Source organism: Chelon labrosus (genome assembly GCF_963514085.1).
Source record: "Chelon labrosus genome assembly, chromosome: 22".
Classification (NCBI taxonomy): Eukaryota; Metazoa; Chordata; class Actinopteri; order Mugiliformes; family Mugilidae; genus Chelon; species Chelon labrosus.
The window spans coordinates 23,355,356-23,382,360 of record NC_140355.1 but is presented as its reverse complement, the minus strand read 5'-3'; the positions used below and the strand labels follow the sequence as shown (position 1 = coordinate 23,382,360).

At 44.8% G+C, this 27,005-nt stretch overlaps 1 protein-coding gene across 1 annotated transcript in view; it reads left to right on the top strand.

Moving 5' to 3' along the window:
• The window catches only part of gfra2b (GDNF family receptor alpha 2b), a gene marked incomplete at its 5' end in the record, with an annotated part of 63,358 nt that overhangs the window by 18,320 nt on the left and 18,033 nt on the right, over positions 1-27,005 (top strand). Inside the window, 3 exons of the mRNA XM_084571774.1 lie at positions 3,575-3,652; positions 20,363-20,562; positions 21,016-21,203. Of these exons, the coding sequence (XP_084427900.1) occupies positions 3,575-3,652; positions 20,363-20,562; positions 21,016-21,203 (466 nt within the window). The remainder of the gene's footprint in view (positions 1-3,574; positions 3,653-20,362; positions 20,563-21,015; positions 21,204-27,005) is intronic.

Sequence of the window (27,005 nt, the reverse complement as noted above, 5' to 3'; positions counted from 1 at the left end):
GAGAGGATAAATTAGCTGAAACTCCCCAGGAAATGATGATGTCAGCTCTGTGGCTACAGGCTGGGGGGGGGGGGGGTAGATGATTGGTGAGAGAATTGAGGACAGTGTGGACACGGATGGAGAGAATGTGGATGATGTTAATGTGGCTCAGAGATTAAAGACAAACCAGGATGGATTGAAGCTCAGAGAAGAATCCAGACTCTGCTGAGTGTTTACCTGGAGGAGGACCACTAATCCTCCTCTGTCCTCCTCCTCTGTCCTCCTCTGTACTCCTCTGTCCTCCTCTGTCCTCCTCCTCTGTCCTCCTCCTCTGTCCTCCTCTGTACTCCTCTGTCCTCCTCCTCTGTCCTCCTCCTCTGTCCTCCTCTGTCCTCCTCTGTCCTCCTCCTCTGTCCTCCTCCTCTGTCCTCCTCTGTCCTCCTCCTCTGTCCTCCTCTGTCCTCCTCTGTCCTCCTCCTCCTCAAACAAAACAAGGCTTTGATCAACGATCAGCTCTTCCTCCCTCACATCCTTCCTTTCTTCCTTCCTTCCTTACGAGGAAGTTCCTTCCCTCTCTCCTTCCTTCCTCTCTTCCTTCATTCCCTCCTGTTTTTCATCTCTCCTTTCTGTCCTTTCCTTCCTTCCCTTCCTTCCCTCTCTCCTTTACCTCTTCCTCCTTTGTCTCCTTCCTTCCTTCTCTCCTTTCTCTCCTTCCTTCCTTCTCTCCTTCCTTCCTTCCTTCCTTCCTTCCTTCCTTCCTTCCTTCTCTCCCTTCCTTCCTTCCTTCCTTCCTTCTCTCCTTCCTTCCTTCCTTCCTTCCTTCCTTCTCTCCTAACTATCTCTAGAGAACAGAGCCCTTTCAGAGGTGACAGACTCATTGTTTCTGTAGCTTCATGTTTAATCTGTTGCTGCTCAGGATTAATAATCTGTGTTCTAATCAGGTTTAACAGATTCTCTCAGTGACTAAGAAAATCTCCAGACAATCCACGGCAACAAGGAACAATCCAGAGGTAGCGTTAGTGTTTCCATCTTTATCTGCAGAAAGAGGACGTCAACTTTTATCTGGTTTATTTAAACGTTTGTTTGAATCAGATGTTCGTCTCTCTCTCTCTCTCTCTCTCTCTCTCTCTCTGCTGGAGATGAACAATAAGAAGCTCATCGTTGAATGTGTGGAACGTTACCGTTGCCAAACTTAACACGGTGCCTATTTGTGCCTTGGCAGCGTTTCTATATTTGTACCTGAGCTTTTAATCTGCGTGTTCCCTCCTACACCGACACATGCACGGCCTGACGTGAGGTGGGCGGGTTGTACCGATTGTTTGGCCGTCGGCCCGTCACCGGCAGCTCGTCTCTGTCTCACGGAGCAGGTTTCACACCAGGACCTTTTAAATACCACACGGGATGAAAGGATGAAATTTAACACCCTCTCCACCGTCACACGCCTCCGAGCATGATGGGAACCAGTGGGGGTAGAAGGCTTAGTGCTGGGTTATGGTGGAGAGATCAGCACTGTGGGAAATGTGAGCGCTCTGACCTCGGATGGATGGAGGGAGGGATGGATGGATGGATGGATGGATGGAGGGAGGTCCAGACTGAACACCTTTACATTTAAACACTGATGATGTTCTACTTCATCATGTGAGGATCCCAGATGGTTTTAACTTCAGTGACGTGGAGATGATTGAATGCTCCACATCTTCTCCACCACGTTGAACCTCTACAGTTTTGAGCGAAGCCTTGAGCATGTTTTGCACTGGACCAGGGTTTAGATTGATCCCTCATTGTTTCTGCACCATGTGTGTGTTTTATGGAGATGAAGATGAATTAAGATACAGATAAGAGATAAAATCAGATGATCCTTTAGAATAACAAAGACTTACAAATAATATTAATGCAAGTTTCTTCTGAGACGAGGATTTATGTGGATCTAGTGAAGTTCTTCAGCAGCAAACCCTGATGTGTGGCCGTCAGGGTCTAGAGACCTTAAAAAATAGATTTAAATCCATCTTGATTTGAAATAAGAAGCTCTGGTGATAAATGTTCGATCCAGATCAGGACAGAAGCTCCAGCTCTGAGAGCAGAGTCAGGATTTAAAAAGTCTGAGGACAGAGAAGAGCTGGACTAAAGATGGAGGAGACACCACAAACCTCTGGAACCAACGAGGATTTGGAGGAAATATCCCACAAAAACTGAGTCCAGTTTCCTTTCTTTAACATTTATGGTGGGCGGGGCTCAGTGGTGTGTTGGTTATCACTGATGCCTCCCAGCCAGAAGGTTCTGGGTTCTGGGTTCTAATCCAGGCCGACTGGTTCCTTTCTGTGTGTAGTTCTCATGTTCTCCCTGTGTCTGCGTGGGTTCTCTCCAGGTTCTCCAGCTTCCTCCCACCGTCCAAAGACATGCTGGTTAGGTTCATATTGGCCGTAGGTGTGAGTGTCAGAGCGACCTCAGATAAACTGATGATGATGAGTGAACGGATGAATCCACGTCTGTGAATTAAACCTTTTTATCTGCATCACATCAGGAAGTACCATCCACAACAGGAAGTGACTTTTCCCTCAAATAAATCCACTAAATAATGGAGGTGGCATTTAATGCAGCGCCGGCTTCTGGCCTCCGAGGCGTCACATTTCAGAAAAACAAGTAGTAAAAATATATAAATATATAAAAGTAGTAGCCGACCTTTCAAAGAGCCAGAAGTCAGTTTGACACCAACACTTCAAACCATCTGGAGGAAAAGCAAGCTGTGCTGGTGGATAAGCTTTTAGTTTTATTTCTGTTTAAATGGTGAAACATCTTCTGCTCATTACAGCCTCAGATTCTTCGTCTCACAGCTGTTCTCTCTGACCTCGGACATCATCCAACTCATATTTAATCCAGATGGTTTTAGGAATAAAAGTTGTTTTTTATTTTGGTGACAATCAGACTGAAATGATCTTTTCTTTTACTCTTGCTGCTGTCTGATGTTACTGTCCTAGGACTGGATCTGACGTTTATGTGTTAATATTATGTGTCTATTAGATGTTGATTCATGTTTCTTCTCTGTCTGAGCTGCTCTGCTTTAATAAACGCTGCCGTACGTCCAGTAATGTTTTCTCTGCGTCCACTAAGGTCACGTTAACTTTGACTGGAGTCAGATTCAATCATTTAAAAGGTTTTTAGTGACTGAGAGGAATCAAGCCTCCATGAACTCTCTGATGATGGTTAATGGGGAACATTAAGGGGGTTAGAATAAACTGGATTTGTCCTCTAAGTGGGATGAGCCTCGTGGACCTGGTTCCTGGTTTGACCTGCATGAATTTCACACACTTCATCACACAGAAGACAGTCAAAGGATTTTAGTTCCTTCCTTCCTTCCTTTCTTCCTTCCTTCCTTCCTTCCTTCTTCTGATATTAGTCTAAAACCAAACTTCAAATACCAGGACTGCGGGGGAGTCACTACTGCACATGCTCTGTACATTTTAGCTCTACCCTCTGGTTTGGAGGCAGATCCAGATCCAGACCGAGACCCAAACCCAGGTCCACATCCAGATCCAGATCCAGATCCAGATAGTCCAGTGTGTATCTTCTCATCCCTCTCCTGTTTTCTGTCTTTCAGGTGAAGAGTTTTACGAGACGTCTCCGTACGAGCCCATCCACTTCTCTGAGGAGTTCAGACACGCCTCCATCATCTCAGGTAATGTTTGTTTGCTGCAGCAGCAGATTGAAGAGACCGGTGTTGGTGGGTGGAGGAGCAGATATCTGAGATGAACTGCTCTCTCTCCATCTGTGAACGTGTGAATGAATGCGTGTCTTAGAGACCGAGCTGAAGCAGCGCTTCCAGAAAACAGAGTCTGAGCACAGCGTAGTGTTCTCGTTGTTTAAAGGGCAGAGTGATAACCTCTGGTCCTGTCCTCATCACAGACTGTTTCATAGCGTCGGCTCAGATGTGTCGGCAGGAATCTGCTGAAGGCTGATGGTTATTTCCACTCTGGATTAATCTGTGGATTAGTTTTTAATTAACTGGTGGATCTTTTAGTCCATTAAAGGTCAGAAAATTCTCCAAATGTGAAGCGAAGCGGGCGCCTTTAAACTCAGTTACAGTGACTAAAAACACTGATCAAAGAATCTACCAACAAGTAGCAGGAAGTACCAGCAGCACGTCACCACATACCTGATTAATGATCAACACTTTGTCCTGATAACATCATTTAGCATGAAACCTCTGAATGAAGAGTCAAACGATTGATCACAGAGTTCAGATTTATTCAGTGTAAACAGGAAATACGTTGTTTCCTGCATTCTGTCGTTAGTTCTCATCCATAGAGTTGAGTCTGGTTTAATTATTCATCTGCTAACGGTTGCTAACACTTAGCACTCAGAGCAGAACGCTACTGGAAATCTACCTGGTTTAGTTTTAGAGGTCGATATGAGCAGAGACACACTGATGGAGAGCAGAGCTGACATGCTAGCTTTTAGCATTGCCACTAGCATCACCATTAGCATCCCCACTAGCATCACCACTAGCATCTGCTCTGGAGTCTCTGCTGAGTTCTTTCCTCCCAGACTCTGACCACCAACCAGACTCACCAGTGGAGAGAGGATTCAGGTTTAGGAAGAGTTCAATTTGTTGGATATGTTTCGTTTTAGTTATTTGACGCTATAGAAACAGGATGTGACATAATGGCGACTACCAGTTGCCATGCCAACCACTCTGTAAAGCGGTCCCGTGGTAAATAAATTAAAATAAACTAGTCCAGTGTATAATCCATCATGTCCTTGTACCAGGTGGAGGTAGAGCAGAGCGTAGTATTAATTTAACTAAAACATGAGTGAGTCTGGAGGAAGTGTGGGCGGGGCATCAATATCACGGCTCCACGTGGCTCCGCCCTCAGACCGTACTGATCAGACTCTGGATCCAAACTCACAAGATGGCGCCGCCCGTATCCCCGGGAACATAGAGTCAGTTTGACCAATGAGAGGAGGAGGAGACGTGGTGTCCATGTTTATATACAGACTATGTTTCTCCTAAACATCCTGGACCAGTGGACGGTTGTGTTCAGACACTGGTCTCAGTAACAGACGATGTTTCCTTCCTCAGAGTCAGAATCATCGTCTGCTGATGACTCAGTTTTATCACCACAGGATCCCTGCTGCAACACACTCAACCAACAACGACAATAACAACAGCAACACACACATATACATACACTCCAGCAGAATTAAATGATTTATGGTGACTCTCTCTCTCTCTCTCTCTCTCTCTCTCTCTCTCTCTCTCTCTCATCTCTCTCTCTCTCTCTCTCTCTCTCTCTCTCTCTCTCTCCATCATCAGTCCTCTGATTGTTTGTTCTGTGTTAAAGCGGCTGCTCAGCTTCACACATGTTTCAGAGGAGTGTTTAAATGTCAGACGCCCCGAGCAATACATCGTCATTTACCACACTTTCTGTGTGTGTGTGTGTGTGTGTGCGTGTGTGTGTGTGTGTGTGTGTGTGTGTGTGGTCAAACAGCTGTGAAATAGACTGAGTTCTGTAAATTGGCTTCTGCTCTCTCAGATTAACACAAGTACAAACACACGGTCAGAGGAGAGCTGCAGCCAATGAGACTTCAGAAACACTCTCTGTCACAATCTTTCTTTCTTTCTTCTTTCTTCTCTTCCTTCAATCGTTTCTTCCTTCCTTCTTTCCTTCTGTCATTCTCCCTCCCTCTTTCTTTCTTTCTTTCTTTCTTTCTTTCTCTCAGACACATGAACACATGCCATGTTCAGGTGCTGATCATCATTCCAGTTGTTTCTGAGCCGTGGCTCCAGCAGCAAACATCTACCTCCGTACGTGTTTCCAGTCAGATCAGCTGAGAGCTGCAGTCTGAAGACACGACGTCCAGATCCTGATCCATAGAGTCTGAATGCTGAAGGCAGATAAGATGGAGGGAGAGATGGAGGGAGAGAGAGATAAGAGGATAATGTAGAAGTGTGTTAAATGGCAGTGGCAGAAGAAAGAGCACTGGAACATTAAAGTGTGTTTCAGACTAGAGTGTTGAAAATTGATTGGAGGAGAAGGCTGGGCGTGAAGGAGTGTTTGTGGATATGGAGATGTGATGGTGGATGGGGGGGGGGGGGGGGGGGGGGGGGGGTACATAGAGAGTTTAACAGTGTTTGAGTCTTCCATGGACGGATTCATCCAGTCTGACAGAGTCAGTAACTGACTCATACAGGCCTGTTGATAGATTAATAATATTTAGTCGTGATTAATCAGTTTTGAATTGAATTGAGGCAGGAAGTGATATTATTCAAGTTCCTCTTCTCAGCATCTGATCTGCTCAGAAAGCTCCAGCTCTGTTCACATCCACGTTCTTCTAAAAGTTTCTTTATCCGTTTTAGTAAATGACCCCCTAAACGCTGTGGTTTAGCCTCAGGTCAGAGGAACACAACATATGTGTGTTGATCTTATTTTATATCTTCTACTGGTACTTTAATGCTGATTAGTGGATCATCCATCATCCATCAGCACCGTCTGATTTAAGACTGGATCGTGTGTTTTTTTAAGGCAGGTTTCATTCATGACAGTTAAAGGAAACCCTTAAAGAGTTAAAACACTAATTTAACCTGAAGCCATGTGTACGGTGAAACAGGAAGTACAGTGGACGCTGACAGGTGATCCAGAGACTGTAGAGACGTCCTGAGGCTGCTGTCAGACTGAGGTTCATTGTTAAACAAAGCTCTTTAATAAAGTGGCAGATATTTTAATTACTTGTTAAAATGAACCTGCAGCCAGTTTGGGAGAAGTAGTCAAATGTGTTGACTTCCTGAGGACGTAGCGCTGCGTAGAAGTGAAGACGCTGTGGAGGTGAGACTTTAAAGTGTTTGAATGAATCTCTGTTGGTTCAGGAGTTCATTTAGAAAACGTTTGATTCCTCTGTGAAGAGTCAAAGACCAGAGGAAGCTGTGGAGAGGAGACAACTACGACTCCCAGGGTGCATTTCAGCTCTAACGTTGAATGAATGGATCTAAATTCATGTGATGTGGATGTCAGGGTTGTTTGTTTCTTCTTCGGTGGTGTCCAGAGACGCTCTCTTAATCAGAGCCAATCACTGTGGAGCTGAAGGCTCATCAACGCTCATCTAAATAAACAGCTCCTCATCGTCTTCATCATCATCATCATCGCCTTCATCTGATTCAAGATGCTAATCTGAATCCATTATAGACAGCATGTGTCTCCTTTAGCTCCACTGGAGGAAGGGCTGAGGCTGTCCAAATGTCCAAACGTCCAAACGTCCATGAGGACACTGTAAAGGATGAACTGATGAACTGATGAACTGATGTCTTTAGTTCAACATGTTGATATCAGTTAGTAACCTGGAGGCAGGAGGAGATGAAGGGAGACGAGAAGGAGGAGAGGAAAGGATTAACATACTAAAGAGTTGTGGAGCAGAGAGACAACAAAAGGAGAAGAAACAAGGAGACGAGCTGAGGATCAATGATAAATGAGAGGAGGAGGAGAAATCAAGAAAAAGGAGAGACAAGAGGAGGCGTGAGGGACAATTAAAGGAGGAGAGGAAACGAGAGACGAGCTCAGAGAGACAGAGGAGATAATCTGTCCATTGAGGAGCTGATAAGGATTTTCACACAGGATTTTATTTCGTCTCATGTTTGAAGCTTCGAGCTTTGATGGAAATTTACTGACCTCAATAGTTAACATTTAACAACAGAAATAATAAAACAGCTGCTTGGATCTGGAACAGTTCAAACCCTCCTGTTGGTTTATTCCAGAACAGGATCCTGTTATGACATAACATTAATAATATTCGTAACATAAACTAGAAAGTCTTTGAAGGCGGCCATTTTGGAAACGGCTGCCAAAAGCTAGTGACTGGAGAGGCTGGATAAGAATGATCAGAGCATAGTCTGTATATAAACATGGACACCACGTCTCCTCTTCCTCTCATTGGTCAAACTGACTCTATGTTCCCGGGGATACGGGCGGCGCCATCTTGTGAGTTTGGATCCAGAGTCTGATCAGTACGGTCTGAGGGCGGAGCCACGTGGAGCCGTGATATTGATGCCCCGCCCACACTTCCTCCAGACTCACTCATATTTTAGTTTAATTAATACGACGCTCTGCTCTACCTCCACCTGTTACAAGGACATGTTGGATTATACACTGGACTTACTTTTTTGTAACTCTCAAAGTCCCATTGGACTGCTTTACTGAGTGGTTGGCATGGCAACCAGTAGTCGCCATTATGTCACATCCTGTTTCTATAGCGTCAAATAACTGTAATGAAACTTATCCAAAAGTTTGACTCTTGAACATTCATCAACATTATATTAACTACCCAAAATGACTGAAACCATCCTTGGAAAAAAAAATTATTTGACGTGTATTTTAGTGTTTTAATTTGGCCCAAGCCCCGCCCACTAACATGGAGGGGGTGGAGCTTATGACCTGTACTGCAGCCAGACACCAGGGGGAGCTCTACTTGCTTTGGCTTCACTTTAGAGGAGCAGTTCCTCCGTCCATCTTTATTCAGTCTGTGGTTCATCTTAAGAGATCGTAGGCAGATGTCGTGAGTGATTAGCGTCGCCAGGTTCTTAGCTTTTCCTTTCATCTTTGACTGCTTTCATTTTGACGTCTGTTCTGCTTCTAGTTCAATAACCTCAGATCTTTTCTCTGCTGCTTTCAGTGCGTCCATCGGTTCATCTCCTGTCATTTTAACTGCTTCACCTCTCACTCGTCAGCTGACATTCCTTCATTCATCAGCTGCTTTTGTTGTGTTCACTTCATTGGACATTTCAAAAAAATTGAAATGTCCAATAAAGCTGCCATTTAAACATCATTAGTAAATGTCTCTTCAGTTTCTCTATTGTTTCCAAACACTAAAACTCTCCAAAGTTAGCTTCCTCTAACCTGATGGATCGTAGAGAGATTTGAAGGAATTAAAATATAAATGTGTTTTTACGTTCTGAGGTCAAATTAGAGACAACAGAACAAACTGGAGTTGAGATAATCACTGGGAGCTGTTTGATTGTGTCTTTAATGGGCTAGACCGGGATTAACAGGGGCATTAGGATTTCTGCTGAGATGAGGATTAGCCTGGTGCTACACCATGCAGCAGAATTCACTTTCAGCTCAACGCAATTATGTTTTCTTTCTTTGGAGATCACTGGGAGAGACAGACAGAGACAGACAGAGACAGACAGACAGACAGAGACAGAGAGAGACAGAGAGAGACAGAGAGGAGACCATCAGAAACTAAATTAACAGACAACAAACTGTTTTCTATGAATCAGTGAAGAGTTAACTTCTGAGCAGGAAGGTGACGACACACAGACCTGGTTCATACTTCACTTCACTAACACCTCGAAGACTTTCACAACCTCTCCTTCAAATTACATGACTTTTGTGTATGACCACATTAAGCCACGCCCCCAAGTGACCTGATTGGCCCGTCAGATCTGGAGCAGAATCAGTAGAGACATGGAGACTCTAGAGCAGAGCAGCAGTCTCTCCTAGACACAACAAGGACTCAACAGAACAGATGCTAATGGCGATGCTAATGGCTAGCATTTGTGTCTCTGCTCATATCAACCTCTAAAACTAAACTTCCAGACGGTCTTTGAGCTTCTAGTCGTCTCACATGTTGTTACTGTCCAGTTTCTCCAGGTCCTCCAGGACCACGTCCTCTCAGTCATAGCTCTTTTTCTACGTCTTGTTTTCTCCAGGGTCCAGATTAAACTCTAATCAGTAAACTACCTCTGACTTCACATTACGTAAACTAAAATATATTAACAGCTTTGTCTTTTAGAACGAACCCGACTGCAGGTGTCAAACCTTCTTCAGACAGAACCATGCTGTCGGCGCTGGTGTTTAAAATGTGACTCAGGCCCGTTTCAGACCATTGACGTCCGTCCTGGGCTGTCCCATCTCACCTGTCCGTCTCTAAATACCTGGTATTAAAATGTGTCTCCACATGTGTCCTCAGCCAACACTTGAGATCTGATCTCTGCTTTGGACTCTTTATGCAAATTAACACAACATCATCTGGGACGCAGTAGAACTAGAACTACTAGAACTAGAACAGCTGCTGTTTCAGAACCATGGACAGCTCTTGTATGTGCATCATGACTGGGGCTCATGATGACGTCTTTATGTATGATGTTAGTTGTTTCACAGAAGGAAGGAGGGAGGGAAGGAGGGAGGGAGGAAGGAAGGAAAGAAAGAAGGAAGGAAATGATGGATGAAGGAAGGAGGGAAGGAAGGAAGGAAGAAAGAGGGAAGAAAGGAAATGATGGAGGAAGAAAGGAAGGAAAGAAGGAAGGTTCAGTGTTCACACCTGTTCCAGTCTAACCTGTACTGATGAGGTGTGAACGTCGTCTCTATAATGAACCACTCAGAGCGTCTGCTGCCTCCACTCCTTCTTTTTAGTTTCTCTCTCTCCGTCTCACCCCTTTACCCCCCTCCTCCCCCTCTCTACCTCCTGTACCTCCTTTCTCCCTCCAGTTCCATTGACCTCGTTAGATCACGTCTGTGTCGTCTATACATATCAAATATATGTGTTTTATATATTTATATATGTACATTTATGTGGAGCACACAGGTTTTAATGAAACATTTTGTGTGTGTGTGTGTGTGTGTGTGTGTGTGTGTGTGTGTGTGTGTGTGTGTGTGTGTGCGTCTACCCCAGGCCAGGCCTTTATGTGCGTTTCCCGTTGCGGCTGTGTGTGACAAAGATAACAGGACGTCCTGGGGCAACTCTCTAATTGGCCCGCACTCTTGCCCTGGATACTTGCTCTCTTTCTCTCTATATATATCTGCTCCCTTTCAAACGCTGCTCTCCTCCTGCTCCTTCCTCATCTCCGCTGGAAGGTAATGTGAGCCAGGCGATGCGTCGAGGTGAGGTGGAGGTGGAGGAGGAGGAGGTGGAGGAGGAGGAGGAGGAGGAGGAGGAGGTGGAGGTGGAGGAGGAGGAGGAGGAGGAGGAGGAGGAGGAGGTGGAGGAGGAGGAGGGGAGCTCAGAGATGATGCCTCAGGTTAAAGAGCGTGACCAAACCAAGAGGAGACGGCTCTGCTCTGACTCCATTAGAGCTTCATTCCTGTTTGCAGCGTGGAGGATTTAAAGCTTCGTCCTGATTAAGAGAAAATATCTTTAATTTAAAACATAATGTTTTTCTTTTTGTTCGCAATCACAGTAAAATATAACTTAACACTGAATCCACCTCCTGTTGTGAGGACCACAGATTTAAATGACAACAAGCTGCTCATTAACTGGAACTAAAGTGTTCAACAGATGAAAGCAGCTCTCAGAGTTTATTTATAAATTAGAAATATGTGAAATTAAAAGTTTTAAATTAAAAGAGCTGCAGGACAAAAAGTGTCTCATAGTGTCCTCAGTGGTGTTACAGCAACCTGACGTTAGATCTGAATGGTTAAAACTGAAAAACAAACTGAAACAAGACATGAAACGTCCTTTAACATCAACACCTGGTCTCACCTGGTCTCACCTGTCCATCCACCTGGTCTCACCTGGTCTCACCTGGTCTCACCTGTCCATCTACCTGGTCTCTCCTGATCTCTCCTGGTCTCACCTGGTCTCACCTGGTCTCACCTGTCCATCCACCTGGTCTCACCTGGTCTCACCTGGTCTCACCTGGTCTCACCTGTCCATCTACCTGGTCTCTCCTGGTCTCTCCTGATCTCTCCTGGTCTCACCTGGTCTCACCTGGTCTCACCTGGTCTCACCTGGTCTCACCTGTCCATCCACCTGGTCTCACCTGGTCTCACCTGGTCTCACCTGTCCATCTACCTGGTCTTAATATAAATGTGTAGAGAAGGAAGGAAGGAAATAATGAAGGGAGGTAGGAAGGAAGGATGGAAGGAAGGAAGGAAGGAAGGAAGGAGGAAATGAGAGATGATCCAGAGTTTGGAACCAGCTGGATCATCTCTCACCGTTAATGTTCTCTCTTGATATCAACAACCAAACACCCAAACAGCTGTTTCCTCAGAACAGTCTGTCACTAGCTCCTGTTGTTTCAGGACCATGAACATGCTCTGTTTGCTCTGTTTGCTCTGCGTGCTCCCTGAACTGTGGAACATAAGTTTAGTTCTTTATTTCTTGACTGGTCGTCATGGTTGTTAATGTTCCTACTGGAGTGTCGTCATCGTTCTATAATTATTGTTGTTGGAGGTGATAGATGTTGAACTAGAGGTGGTGGAGGTAGGGTTCTATTCTAGATCTATTTGCTCATGTTCTCTTATTTTTTCCACTTTGATCCAGTAACTACGGTTCTGTGATGTTTACATGAGACGTTATTAAGTAGAGGTTTGTAAATGGTCTCCAGAACAGCAGCAGCAGCTCATTCAAGTCTCTCCTTTGTGTATTTGCAGTGAAACATTGAGGTGTTTAGTGTCAGGTTTCCAATAAGGAGCTGGAGCATTAACAGGAGCTACAGCCTCCTGGAAACAATAAACCAAATAAACCGAGTGCTGCAGAGCGATGCCAGGCCCAGATCCTCCTATTAACCTGCACAGTGGGGAGCAGCTGCAGCTGCTGTGAAGTCTTTATTCTGTGCTCATTAAGTGGAGCCTCTAACTGTATGTGCAGCGAGCTGCAGAGAGCGTTCAGCCAAGTCAGCCTCCAGCAGAGGAGGCCTGCCTGCGCTCACTGAATCAATACCCTGGATGTGAGGAGGCGTTAGCGGCTCCTCAGAGACCAAACATGCTCATTTAACTGAGTGCACGACATTAACTGGACAAATTATTCATGGGCTGGAAGCACGGGTTTCCTGTGTGTTCCTGAACGCATCGTAACGAGGGCTTCAGAGAGATACCTGCATTTAAATTCATGGACATGAGCTGTTAAAGCCTCGTGCGTGTTCTCTGGATGTATTGTCCCACTTCAAAGACGGCCCGTGTCTGGATGAAGAGGAGGAGGACGTCACGGGACGTCCTGTATGAGCATCAGCACACGGAGGCTTTATCTGAGCCGTCTGTGGAGGAGGAGGACGTCAAGCTTCCTCCTGATCAGCTGGAAGGAAAGAGTCATGAGAGATTACATTCATTCATTCATTCATTCATTCTAGGGGGCCTATCCCAGTGGGGTAGACCACTGAACAGATTACAGAGAAGAGATGACATATTTATTAGTTTTAACTCGTCACTAACACACAACCAGTCACACATTAATGTAACTCTGCAGCAGAGACAGCAACTTTAGGACTTAATGAAACTACGACAACGTCTCCTCAGATATACTCCTCTTCTCTGGTTCCTCTAGTTCAACATCTATCATCTCATCTCATCATCTTTCCTTCCTTCCTTCCTTCCTTCCTTGCTTCCTTCCCTCCTTCCCTCCTTCCTTCCTTCCTTCCTTCCTTCCTTCCTTCTCTAAAATAACTACCATCATAAATGAATCAGATCTTATCATGTCAGAGTCTCTTTAAGTCAGATATTCAACACCTTTACCTGTCTGGTTGGGACGTGCCCAGAACAGGAGACTCTGGCTCTATTTCCACGTCCTGACCCAGTCTGAGTTTTCTACCTCAGCGTCTGTGTCACGTGACCAAAGCCAGTGTTTCTGTTGGGTAAGGCTGCGTCAGGTTAGGAGCTCTGTTCATCCTGTGTCTGATTTTAATAGATGTCATGTTCTCTCTAAAGCAGCCTGTAGAGACAGAGCTCCAGCTGCTGACAGCCGTGGCTTTTATCACCGCACAGGTTAAATGAATCTCTGAGACATTAAAGTCATTTTCACTGAAGCCTTGTAAAACCTCTACCTCTCATGTCATGTTCCAACAACAACTCTGACATGTTCTGCTCGGTTCTGGAGGAAATGTCTTTCACAGTCTGCAGAGAGCGACCAGGTCGGACCAAACAAACATCTCCAGAGTCTTTCTAGGACCTCAGAGAAGATGATGTGGTGAAAACAAACAGACCTGAGTCACTACGCTTTGATTCAGGTGGAATAAACTCTGCAGGAGCTTCTCAGGGTTCCTGGTCCTCCACAGAAACTGTAGTCTCTGCAGAAACTGAAAGGTTCTTCTCAGAAAAGAGACAAAGAGACTGAACATCGATGGAGCAGAACTCCCTCTGATTAGTTCTGGTGCTGAGAAACATTTCAATGAATCATCTCCCAGTAGGATTCCTCTGAGTCCAACGCTCTTCAGCAAACAGACAGAGACATAAACAGGCTTAAAGACGTCTTCATACGGCATCTACCAGGATGAAAGGGTTAGGGTTAGGGATGAAATGAATCCAGCTTTTATGTTTCCACCTACTTTTAATGAAAAACATTTGTAGGTGGATTTTTTCTTTCCGCACCCGTAGCCTCACGGCTATGTCCAGATGATTTTTACAAATCTCATTTCTAAGGCTTCACACATTCTTACAATAGTTTGTGTATGTTATCACAGCCTCTTCCTTTCCTTCCAGAACCCTTTAACCCATCCTCCTGTGTCTTATAGTATTTCCCAACAACATCCAGAGTCAACACTCTTCCTGTCAGCTTGTCCGGCCGCTGTGGTCTTCCTTGTACTCACATTATCTAAAGTGGAGCTGCAGTAAACCTGACTGATGCTGTGATTGGATTGGGCGGCCGTCTCCTCCGTCTTTGATCACCTGGGCGGGCTCCCAAACGCCGACAGACAAGGTCGGGCTCATCCGATCCGTCTGATCTGAGGGTAGAAGGAGCTGCCGTCAGGAGACGCCGGCGGCCGGCGGCTCTGATCAGAGTTTACCGTCTGAGACAAACCAAATTACAGCTCAGACGTGATTTAGTCCGGCCTCTTGTCTGTCAGACGTTTTCTGCTCGGAAGGATAAAGTGAAAAGTTTTCATCGTCTGCTGCTAGCGCCACGTCCAGACTCTGAACGATGCAGAGGTTTGTTCATGGATGAAGTTTCTTTGAGAAAGTATTAGAATTAGACGCCGGTTGATTCCTCTAAGAGTTGTTTATGTTTTGTGAACAGTCTAGGACGGTTAGCGGTGAGCTAGGTCAGGTACATAAGATGTCATTACTCACGTCTCCCAGATATCTGCCCTGCTTCCTCTGGACAAACTGACTGGAACCATAGATCTGACAAATGTGAGATTCTCTGGTCTCCACTGAACCGTTTTCTCTGTGCTATTCATTTAATTTCAGTCGCCTGTGAATGAACCCTGTGTGTCCCCTGTAGCTCCAGGTTTTAGTTTTGGGATGTCTCCACTTTTACTGTAATTAAAATTGTCTTTTTGTAAAACCAATAGTACCTCTGAAGGTACGATCATCATCCTTCATCTTGTGGACTCGGTTTTAGTCGTTAGTTTGATTAAACAGCTGATTGTTTCTGCCGTAAACCAGCCGTAGGGTTCACATTCTTCGTACAGGACTCGCTCCTGGGATTTTGTCGACCGTCAGAAACGTCTGTAAACACACCAGAGGACAGTGTTGAAACACGAATGAATGTGTTTTGCTGAAGGATGTGTAGGTGTCGAACATCACGAGGGTGCTTTCTCTATTTTTACTCTGAGCCGCTGAAGAAACGCTCGGTATCTGGTTTCATTCACAGCGGCTCAATACGAGCTCCGGCTTTCCTGGAAACACACGGCTGCAGTTTATCTGTAGCGCTCAGGGCTGTGTGTCTTATAGTGTGTGTTATAGTGTGTGTTATAGTGTGTGTGTGTGTGTGGAGGGTAAACTGCCAGTAGATGTTTGAGTTTGAAGAGAAAACATGTTCCATTAGAGCGGACTTTGTCAGTGATGATAAAACGCTGTAAGGCTCTACAGTACATCCCGTCCTGTAAACTCCTACACACTGAGACACTGACTCTGTCTGTGTGTGCTTCTTGTTTTTATTACGCTGCGGGGGATGAACCGCTGCTAATGCTAACATCGTGGGGCCATGTTGTCTTTGTGGGGGCCCCAGAACCAGCTCAGGTTTTATGGTTTAAAGTTCTGTAATCACACAACTAAAACACTTTGAGGAAACTGGTCAGATGTGATGAATTTCATCCCAGATAATTCATCCCAGATAATTCATCCCAGATAATTCATCCCAGATAATTCATCCTCGATAATTCATCCCACATAATTCATCCCCGATAATTCATCCCCGATAATTCATCACAGATAATTCATCACAGATAATTCATCCCAGATAATTCATCCCCGATAATTCATCCCCGATAATTCTCCCAGATAATTCATCCTCGATAATTCATCCCAGATAATTCATCCCAGATAATTCATCCTCGATAATTCATCCCAGATAATTCATCCCAGATAATTCATCCTCGATAATTCATCCCAGATAATTCATCCCCGATAATTCATCCTCGATAATTCATCCCCGATAATTCATCCCCGATAATTCATCCCCGATAATTCTCCCAGATAATTCATCCTCGATAATTCATCCCAGATAATTCATCCCAGATAATTCATCCTCGATAATTCATCCCCGATAATTCATCCCAGATAATTCATCCCCGATGATTCATCCCTGATAAAGATAATTCAGGGCCTGATTGGACCCTCTGGTGGGCTGGTTTTGGCCCCTGAGCCGTATGTTTGACACCCCCGCTCCCTGATATCTAACTAATGTTGGATTATACACTGAACTCATTATCATTATTATTGTTATTGTTCCTACTCTCACGTCCCTACACCACCAATTCAAATGGAGCGGTTGTCAATGACAACTGTCAATCATCATGATGTCACTTCCTGTTTTTAGCATCACATCACTAAAACAAAACTTTTCAGAAAAATTGAGTCTTGAACAAACATCATTATATTAGGTAGCTAAACTATATGTGACGTGTACTTTAGTGTTTTAGTTTAGTCCAAGTCCCGCCCACTAACATGAAGGGGGCGGGGCTTATATGACCTATGCTGCAGGCAGACACCAGGGGGAGCTCCACATGCTGTAAAGCTGTCCCCTGGTTGTGCAGACTATGGTTCAGACTGCAAGCAACATTAAAGCTTCATCTGATATATGATTGGTTGATGCGTCACCTCAACAGAGGAGTGACAAAAAAAAGTTGTATCTCGTTCGTCACCTAGTATCAAGTGTCAGACGTCAACTTGTTGCTTCATATCACCAGCTTCAGTTGAACATGTGAGTGATGGTTGGAGTTAGAGGTGATGCTGTCAGCGGTAGGTCACACACACACACACACACACACACACACCTACACGTGCGCACACACACACGTGTTAATTGTGGTCGTGTTCATATTTAATTGTTTGGGACATCAGTTGGAGGTGATGACAGCTCTCAGCGGTGGCCTCTGTGTCACCCTCTCTCTTCACGTCCTGGAGCTTCTCTGTGATGAGGAACAACATTAATTTAACATTTTTAAAAGCACTGCAGCGTTCAGCCTCAGACTGAGCAGGACGTGTCCACAGAAATGGACCCGTGAGATTTTAAGCTAAACTGAGGTTTTTCAACACATTTCTTTTTTCTGTGTTTTTTGAGTTCAGAGGCTCTGTTTCTTTTAGTCTTCAGCGTCCTGACAGGTTTAGTCCCTGCAGGAATCCTTTGACTCTCATTAGCATTAATCTGAAGGTGTGGACTGATTGTCCTGGTCCCAGGTTACAGGAGTCTGTCTCATTAGAGTCGTATAATTGGACGTGTTTGGGTGGTGTCCTTGTGCATGTGTGTTCACACTGTGGTGTGATCAGAGGAAGAGGTGAAGGTGGCAGACGCCGTCTCACTTCTAGCTCAGGGTGGAGGCTACATGCTACATGCTAACAGGATGCCAGACGCTGCTTCTGCACCCGTTTCACTGTCTCTTACAAATAAACCAGCAACTAAATGAAAGGTTTTAAATGGGACTTGATGTGAACATCACACACCTTCAACATCTAGTAAAGTAGACGCCTTAATAAACGCTGTGGACGTGTCTTCTATCCTGAAAGAGGAGCTCGTTAGCTGATATCTGTCCCTCTGATGTGTTTCAGGCCGTGAGCAGAGACCTGTTAGACGTTTATTACGATCCACTTAAGATCCACTTAAGATTTTATCGGCTCTCGGTGGCGGCGGCTCGTTATCAGCCAGCGCTCACATGTCCACGGCTTCAGATCAGCTGCTCCGGGTCAGAGTGGTGCATCTGAGACGTTGGTCCTATCTCTGCAACGTCAACCTGCGCTAGGAACAAGCCTCAGTTTGATTCCAACAAAGCTTTTCTTTATGGGGAAAGGAAAGAAAGGAGAGATGTCAGAGAGCTGTAGTGATGAGAGGAGAAACTAATCTGATCTGGACCAATGGGAGCGTCTGAAGGAAACACCGTCCACCATTTTGGTTCCTACCACCAGATCCACCATGATGATAGCGGCTTAGAAGAAGAAGAACCAGCCCGACTTCCACCACCCACCGAAAGTTTTTCACTGACTGTGTTCACCGCAAACATGACAGATGTTTAAGTACTTCTCTTTTCACTGGGAAATACACAAGAGGGTTACCATGACCTGGGACGTCCACTAGACACCAACTGTCCTGTACAAAGACATGAATGACCAGAGAATCAGTTCACAGTCCCTCACAAGAGTCTTGTCACATAAGGACATAGTAACTTAAAATGGCATATGACTTTATTACTAATCATTCAAACCCCTCTATCTACAAGAACAGTTTGACAAACTCTCCACGGCTGAATTAGTCCTCACAGACCAACATTAAACAGAAGACAACTACAAAATTGGCTGCAGAAAGGATGGGCAGTGGACCAGTGGCAGAAGGTTGATTTGTCTGATGAATCATCTGTTGAACTGCATCCTAATCGCCACAGATACTGCAGAAGAACCGTTGGAACCTTCATGGACCCAAGATTCACCCAGAAAACAATCAAGTTTGGTGGAAGAAAAAGATCATGGTTTCAGGTCACATCAAGTATGGGGGGCGGGGGGGGGGGGGGGGAGGGGGTCTGCAGAGTGGATGGAAACATCAAGCAAGAAGTTCTTGCTGCCCATTACGTTCCAAACCACAAGAGAAGGCACCTTCTTCAGCAGGATGTCGCTCCTTCTCATGCTTCAGCCTCCACATCAAAGTTCCTGAAAGTGAAGAAGGTCAAGGTGCTCCAGGATTGGCCAGCCCAGTCACCAGATTAGATTTAGATTAGATTTAGATTTAGATTAAGGTCTCTCAGCCAAGTATACTTGTGTATACAAGGAATTTGGTCTCTGCATTTATCCCATCCGTGAATTAGTGAACACACAAAGCACACAGTGAGGTGAAGCACACACTAACCCGGAGCAGTGAGCTGCCATGCTACAGCGGCACTCGGGGAGCAGTGAGGGGTTAGGTGCCTTGCTCAAGGGCACTTCAGCCGCTTTCTACCGGCCGGGGGTTTGAACCGGTCACAAGCCCAAAGCGCTAACCAGTAGGCCACGGCTGCCAGATGTGAACATTATAGAGCATGAAGGAGGAGGCTTTGAAGATGAGACCACAGAGTCCTGATGAACTCTGGGAGTCCTGTAACACTGCTTCCTCTGCCATTCCTGATGACTTCATCAATAAGTTCTTTGAGTCATTGCTGTGACGTATGGATGCAGTCCTCATACAGGATATTAATTCTTTTCCCCAAGACACCATGACTTTATGTTCTGATGTTATTGTAGCCTGTTTGTGTAGATAAAGTATAATGTCTACCGTACATTCTTTGTGTATGTCCAAGCATAATCTGACCTTTCTGTCCTAATTCAATGATAAAAATCAATGAATGATGAGACTTTATTTTGGTATAACTAGTCTAATCTAGAGGCCTCATATAAAACATTTCTGATTCCAGTTGATCAACTACTAAGTCAAGTTATTATTTGTTCCTACAGCTTGGATAAGACTTTAGTCAGGGTCTGTGTTTAAGTGTAAACACATTCTCATCTTTATTCCTGTATTTGTTTGTTTAGTCCGTTTCATAGAGCCATGAATCTGTTCCCCTCAGGAGAAGACTTTTCATTAAGTCTCTACTTTCCTGAATCCTTTCCTTTTAAATATCTGAGGAGATATTTTAACACCATCACTGTGTAATTGAACCGTTTTACTAAAAGAGTTTAACTAAATGAGTTTTAACTCTTTGTTGCACCAGTTCAGAGAAATCTCAGTTTGATTCTTAACTTGTGTGTCTCTGAATCAGTTTAAAGTCATAAATCTGTCCTTAATTACATCTGAAATGTGTTTCTGTTCCTCTAATAACAGAACAGCTCTAGACTCTATGATGATGACGTTGAGTCTGTGGTTGGAAATTTATCATTTTTGTGCTTATATCGATCCATCTGTGGTCATTTTACGTCTTATTTTTACTTCTTCTGGTCCAACAGGATTCTTCTAGAGGAATTAAAGTTCCTATTACAGCTCACCGTGACTCCAGAACCTCTGGAGGTGACTCTGTAGGTCACCTTAAATCATCTTCATATTTTATTTTTTATTTTTTGTTCAGATTCGTCTCTGTCTAAGATGGGCCCCTGCTCTGAGGCGGGGAAACCCTGTAACCCCTGCCTGGACGCGGCGAAGGCGTGCAACCTGAACGAGACGTGCAAACGTCTGCGATCCGCCTACAACTCCATCTGCAGCAAGGCCACGCCCCCGCAGCCCTCTGTGGCCAATCAGGAGCCGTGCAGCAGGAAGAGGTGTCAGAAGGTCGGTGCAGAGTTTTATAAATTAAGAAAATGTTTGTTTTTCAAATGCACATGTGGCGTTTAGATGTTTAAACTGAGTCTTTGTTGGTCCTCTATGTAGACCAGAGGAAGTTCATGATGATATCTGCTGAACTTAAAAACCACACAGAGATGTAGTCCCACGTTGTTCTTACTGTCCAGGATCTCCAGACCCTGCAGCCTCCACGCTGGGATCATTAAAACACGCATCGATTGACGTGACATCCTCGTTACACAACATCCCTCTGAAACGTGTTAACATATTGATCCATATCCATTAAGATGCAGGAAACAGACTGAGTGCTGTAATAAAATACAAACAGGATCTTTTAGTAATGATCACAGCGTCCACACTTTGTCTTCACGAGGACCAGCTGTAGTTTCCTCCAGTCAAACTTTTAACTTCCTGATCAGACTCTAATCTTTTCCGTCTCAGGCTCTGCGTCAGTTCTTCGACCGGGTGTCATGGGAGCTCAGCTACCCTCTGCTGTTCTGCTCCTGTCCCGACCAGGCGTGTGCCGAGCGCCGCCGCCGCACCATCGTCCCGTCCTGCTCCCACCAGGAGAGGCACAAACCCACCTGTCTGGAGCTGAGACACATCTGTCGGTCGGACGCCCTGTGCAGGTGAGCGGCCGCCGCGGCGTTGGCTCTGCAGGAGTGTTGGGCCTGATGCGCTGATTATGATGGAGCCATGGGAGGAAGTAATCAGTGAAATCAGCTGCTCAAGAGCGTAATTAGAAAGAAATCTGACATCTGAGGTCGAAATTACACATTTGATTGATAACTGGCTGTAAAGGTTAGACTCCCTCAGTGAGAGCAGGAAGCAGCTAACGCCTCCTGATCTGATGGTAAATGTCCTGAAGTTCATCCTCTGGAGATTCATCAAGACCTGTCCTCCTAGATGTCTACTGTGAGATAGAAGGAAGGAAACGAATCAAGGAAAGAAGGAAAGAAACTAAGGAAGGAAGGAAACTAAGGAAGGAAGGAAAGTAGGAAGTAAGGAATGAAGGTAAGAAGAGAAGAAGGAAAGAAAGAAAAAGAAAGAAAGAAGGTTGTAATGAATGAATGAACTAAAGGTCTGACGTGTTTCATGATGAATAGCTATGAATAGTCATGAAGCTGGACACAGACCAAAAGTCAAACTGACCCGTAGGACAGGAGACAGAAGGAGTTGGCAGAGCAGGACGTCAACGACACGAGGACAACATTTACATTCTGAGAATATAAACACCAGCTGACCTTTAAATCCTCTGAGGTGGTCCTGTGACACTGAACCACATTCTGGAGGTATATCCAGAATCCTCAAAGACTCTGAGTACCATCTGGAGAAACAACAATCTGCTGCAGGGAGACGGGTTCAGTCTTGGTTATCTGGAGGAAGACGTTTAGGACTCACTGAGCATGCTCAGTAGGACGTAAAATCAAACCACGCACATGAAACAGGTGTTATGAGACAGAGGACGGTTCTTTAGCATTTAGTGTCTCAGCTCCCTACAGGTTCACACCTGGTCTTAATCTAAATGTGTCTCCACATGCGTCCCCAGCCAGCACTTGAGATCTGATCTCAGTGTGTGTGTCTGTAAATCAGCAGCGCCATCATGTGGTCAGTAGAATATTGTACCAGCTGCTGTCTCTAATGGATCTCTACCTACCGCTGGATCAGAACCATCAACAGCTGCTGGTTGACTTGGAGACATGATCCAGATGTTGGAACAAGATGGAAAGACTCTCACACATTTCTACTAGTGGTTGAATGAAGGAGTTAAACTCCTCTTCCTCAGATCAGCCCTGTTGAGTAGGTGGTCTTTAATGTGACCCAGGACTCATTGTGTGTTCACACTACCAAAGGAAGGAGGTCACATGTGTCCCAGACCACCTCCACATGTGGACTGACACCAGATCAGTGTTCACACCTGGACCTGTTTAACCTGGACTCTAGAGACCAGATCAGTGTTCACACCTGGACTCTAAAGATCTGTTCTCAACACCTGTCTCATATTTTCCTTCCTCTTGTTGTCGTATATCTCTATATAGGATGTTGTTTCTGTTCTTGGACACCAGAGTTTCCGTCCTCTGCAGAATGAGCATCAACAGGAGACTTGCTGCCTGATGTTGGACAGCTCTAAGTGACATTTACACACCGGCAGCTGAGAAATACTAAGACTGTTCAACATCAGTATCAGATGAGTTTCTGTAGAAAGTTGATAAAAGTTCAAGACGAATCCAGGAAGAGAAAGACGGAGATAAAAGAATAGACTCCTACTGAGAAGAGAGTTCATTTTTACAGAAGGTATAAAATGAGATTTTAGTCTTTTTGAGGATTATTATTATTATTAGACATCTTTACTCTCTAGTCTAGATTTTATTGATGAGTTCAGTTTAGTGCTCAGTCAGGAGACCAGAGGTCACAGAGGTGGAGGAGGTTTATCTGGTTGACTTAATGAGGATGTGGAGGCAGCAGGGTTCACATTAAAACACAACATATTTATATTTGGTCAGAGGCTGAAAGTAGTTTCATTTCATTTGAACGAATATTTGAAGAGAAAGTCCTGCTGCAGGGTTCATGGTTTCATGCTTTATTAATAATCTCAGGGGGTTTTTAACATCTGGAACAGCAGCTGGAGGCTCTGCTTTAACACTGAGTCCTGATCCTAAATGTCCTAGAGTTGGTCTCCTGTGTCTTCCTAAAGTCTGTCATTGTCTGCCTTGTCTTCTCCTAGAGTTGGTCTCCTGTAGCTTCCTGAAGTCTGTCCTTGTCTTCCTTGTCTTCTCCTAGAGTTGGTCTCCTGTAGCTTCCTGAAGTCTGTCCTCGTCTTCCTTGTCTTCTCCTAGAGTTGGTCTCCTGTAGCTTCCTAAAGTCTGTCCTTGTCTTCCTTGTCTTCTCCTAGGGTTGGTCTCCTGTAGCTTCCTAAAGTCTGTCCTTGTCTGCCTTGTCTTCTCCTAGAGTTGGTCTCCTGTAGCTTCCTGAAGTCTGTCCTTGTCTTCCTTGTCTTCTCCTAGAGTTGGTCTCCTGTGTCTTCCTAAAGTCTGTCCTTGTCTTCCTTGTCTTCTCCTAGAGTTGGTCTCCTGTAGCTTCCTAAAGTCTGTCCTTGTCTTCCTTGTCTTCTCCTAGGGTTGGTCTCCTGTGTCTTCCTAAAGTCTGTCCTTGTCTTCCTTGTCTTCTCCTAGAGTTGGTCTCCTGTAGCTTCCTAAAGTCTGTCCTTGTCTTCCTTGTCTTCTCCTAGGGTTGGTCTCCTGTAGCTTCCTGAAGTCTGTCCTTGTCTTCCTTGTCTTCTCCTAGAGTTGGTCTCCTGTAGCTTCCTAAAGTCTGTCCTTGTCTTCCTTGTCTTCTCCTAGAGTTGGTCTCCTGTGTCTTCCTAAAGTCTGTCCTTGTCTTCCTTGTCTTCTCCAAGAGTTGGTCTCCTGTAGCGTCCTAAAGTCTGTCCTTGTCTTCCTTGTCTTCTCCTAGAGTTGGTCTCCTGTGTCTTCCTAAAGTCTGTCCTTGTCTTCCTTGTCTTCTCCTAGAGGTGGTCTCCTGTAGCTTCCTAAAGTCTGTCCTTGTCTTCCTTGTCTTCTCCTAGAGTGGACTGGATTCAGTCCAATAAATCTTTCAGTCAAAGTTAATGTAGTGTGGAGAGGGTAGCTGGTACCTTGTGTTCTCTACTCCAGAAATGTTCTGGTCATCCAACGCTGCCATAAACTCCCTAACCCTCTCTGGAAGATGTTTCTCCTTGACGCTGTCTCCAGGAAACTTTTCTCTTCTTTTAAACGTTCAGTGTTTGTTGTTGTTGCTTGGGTGCAGCCTTTGACTGAGTGGACTCCATGGATTCTGTTTAGATCATCAACTACTACCACCTCACCACACATCCACATTACACTAGTTACTGACTAAACTAGTTCTTCTTCTTCTTCTGTTTTAATGGTGGTTGGCTTGTGACAAAGCTAGTCAAACACAATTTAAACAGCAGAAGAAGAACTAACTAGCTCTGACTAGCTTTGTCGCTAGCCAACCGCCATTAAAACAGAAGAAGAAGAAGGAGGAGAAAATGTTTTGATGCTACAGGGACGTGGTTTTGGTTTATGGTAGACCTAAAACATGTAAATAGAAAGGATCAGGCTTGAAGCTTGTGGACTGTCTCTGATAGCGACCAGGACATCCACAGTTCACAGTCCAAACCCACCGTGTCCCTCCAGTCTCAGATAATCGTCTCCTGTTAGAGAGCTGCAGGTTTCCGGTTTGTTGGAGGTGTTTCTTGTTCTGATGGCGAGAACATGTGACATCCAGAAGAGAACAGAAGTAGCTCAGATGACTGTATGAGTCAGTATTAATCTATAAGAGGGAGTTAGTGGACACAGAAGAAGAGAATCCAAACGAGCTCCATCTCAGCTCCCTCAATCCTTCCATCAGTCAGACAACAATGTGCTCTGCGGCAGGTTAACGGCTTCTCTCCGCCATCACTGGTGGAGCGTGAATCATGTTTGATTGCCTGTAAAATGAATCCAGAGTAGCCTCCTTCCTTTTCTATTAGCTGCCACCGTTCTCAGACGCAGAGCGGAGAGCTGCTACATAATCACCAGAACCCCACGGGTCCTCTGGGTCTTGACGGCGTCGGAGGGCGCCTGGTCTCCCGCTGAGGCTGAGAGCCGGCAGGAGGAAGCGACCGCTGAGGGGACGGCTCTGATTGACAGAAACAGTAATTAAATACAGTCTTTGCCACGAGTAATGCTCAGGAAGCCTACGGAGAGCTCCAGAGGGTCTTTGGACTGAGGCTCTGCTTTTTAAAGAACTTTATTAGCATTTCAAAAAGAGTGCAGTCACACCTACAGTTAGAGTTCAATGAGAACCCAAAGAACTCAAATGTTCACACAAAGTCCTTTGTCAAAGTTTTTCAGTTTCAAGTGAACAAGTAGCTGAGACACATGTTCATTTTATTCTTCTTTATACGGAGCTAATAAAAACGTTCAGGGTCGGTCTTTATTGTCACTTTTATACTTCAAGGAACTAAACTTTAAAAACACATGTGGAGTGACGCACTAATGAAACCTTCAGCCTTTTCTATCAGGCCACAGAACTAGAGGCTGCTCCTCCTTCACACCAGTATGTTAGCTAGCACGCTAACAGGCTGACAGGCTAGCAGCACCACACACACTCTGTTTAAGTAAAATCTCATCTCATTCATCTCATTTTATCTCGTCGTTGTACCTTATCTCAACTATCTCATCTCACCTCACCTCTTCTTATCTCGTCGTATCTCATTGTACATCATCTCATCTTTTCTCATCTTGTCTCATCTCGTCTCATCTCACTTCATCTCTTCCTACTTCATTGTATCTCGTCTTATCTCATCTCATCACACCTCATTTCTTCTTATCTGACTGAATCTCATCTCATCTCATCTCATTGCACCTCATGTGATCTTCTCTTATCTTGTTGTATCTCGTATCTCATCTCCTCTCATTCATGTCATGTTATCTCGCCATTGTACCTCATCTCATCTTGTCTCATCTCGTCCTATCTCATTCTGTCTCATTGTATCTCATCTCATCTCATCTCGTCTCATCTTATCTCGACGTTGTAACTTATCTCATCTTCTCTTATCTCAACTCATCTCTTCTTATCTCGTTATATCTTGCTGTATCCCATCTTGTCTCGTCTCATCTTGTCGTTGTTCCTCATCTCATCTTCTCTTATCTCAACTCACTATTTCATTGTATCTTGGCAAGACAAGATGAAATACGTCTCGTCTCATCTCATTCATCTCATGTTATCTCATGTTATCTCATTGTTGTTCCTTATCTCATCTCATCTCTTCTCTTCTTAACTTACCCGGGCATTGTACCTCACCTCATCTGATCTTCTCTTATCTCAACTCATCTTGTGTTGGGTTGTATCTCATCTCATCTTACCTGGTGTTACCTCACAGATAGAGGACACTGATGTGCTCCAGGTATTTGCTGCTCTTTGATTACCAGAAGAGATGAGACAGACGTTGTTTGTTAATGTCTGAGAGAGTTTAGTAAAAGATGACCCGTCATGTCGTGGTCGTGTGATTGTTCGTGACCCTCGGAGGAGTCTCTCTTTGCGTCTCATTAAGTCGTGTAAACACAGCCCATGTGTTTGTGGCGTGAGGCTGAGCAGCAGGTAGCAGGCTGCTCTGTGATTAATGGAGATGAACTGAGGCGTCGGTGCTGCTGTGACGTTGGCTCTGAAGGTTTTGTTTAACCTCGCTGCTCATGTGATTAGTTTCCTCATCTCTGCTTTTTTTCCGTGTGTGTGCGTACATCTGTCTGTGTTTGGTGATTAGCTGCTTTGTTTTGTCTTGATGTTCTCTTTAATTAACAGTCCCTGAGTGGGACGGCTCATTTGCATATTTCCATATTTGCATTGCTGATGAGTCGCCGGTTGCCGCTCTCGCTCAGCATCACGATAGCTTGCCCTTGGTCACA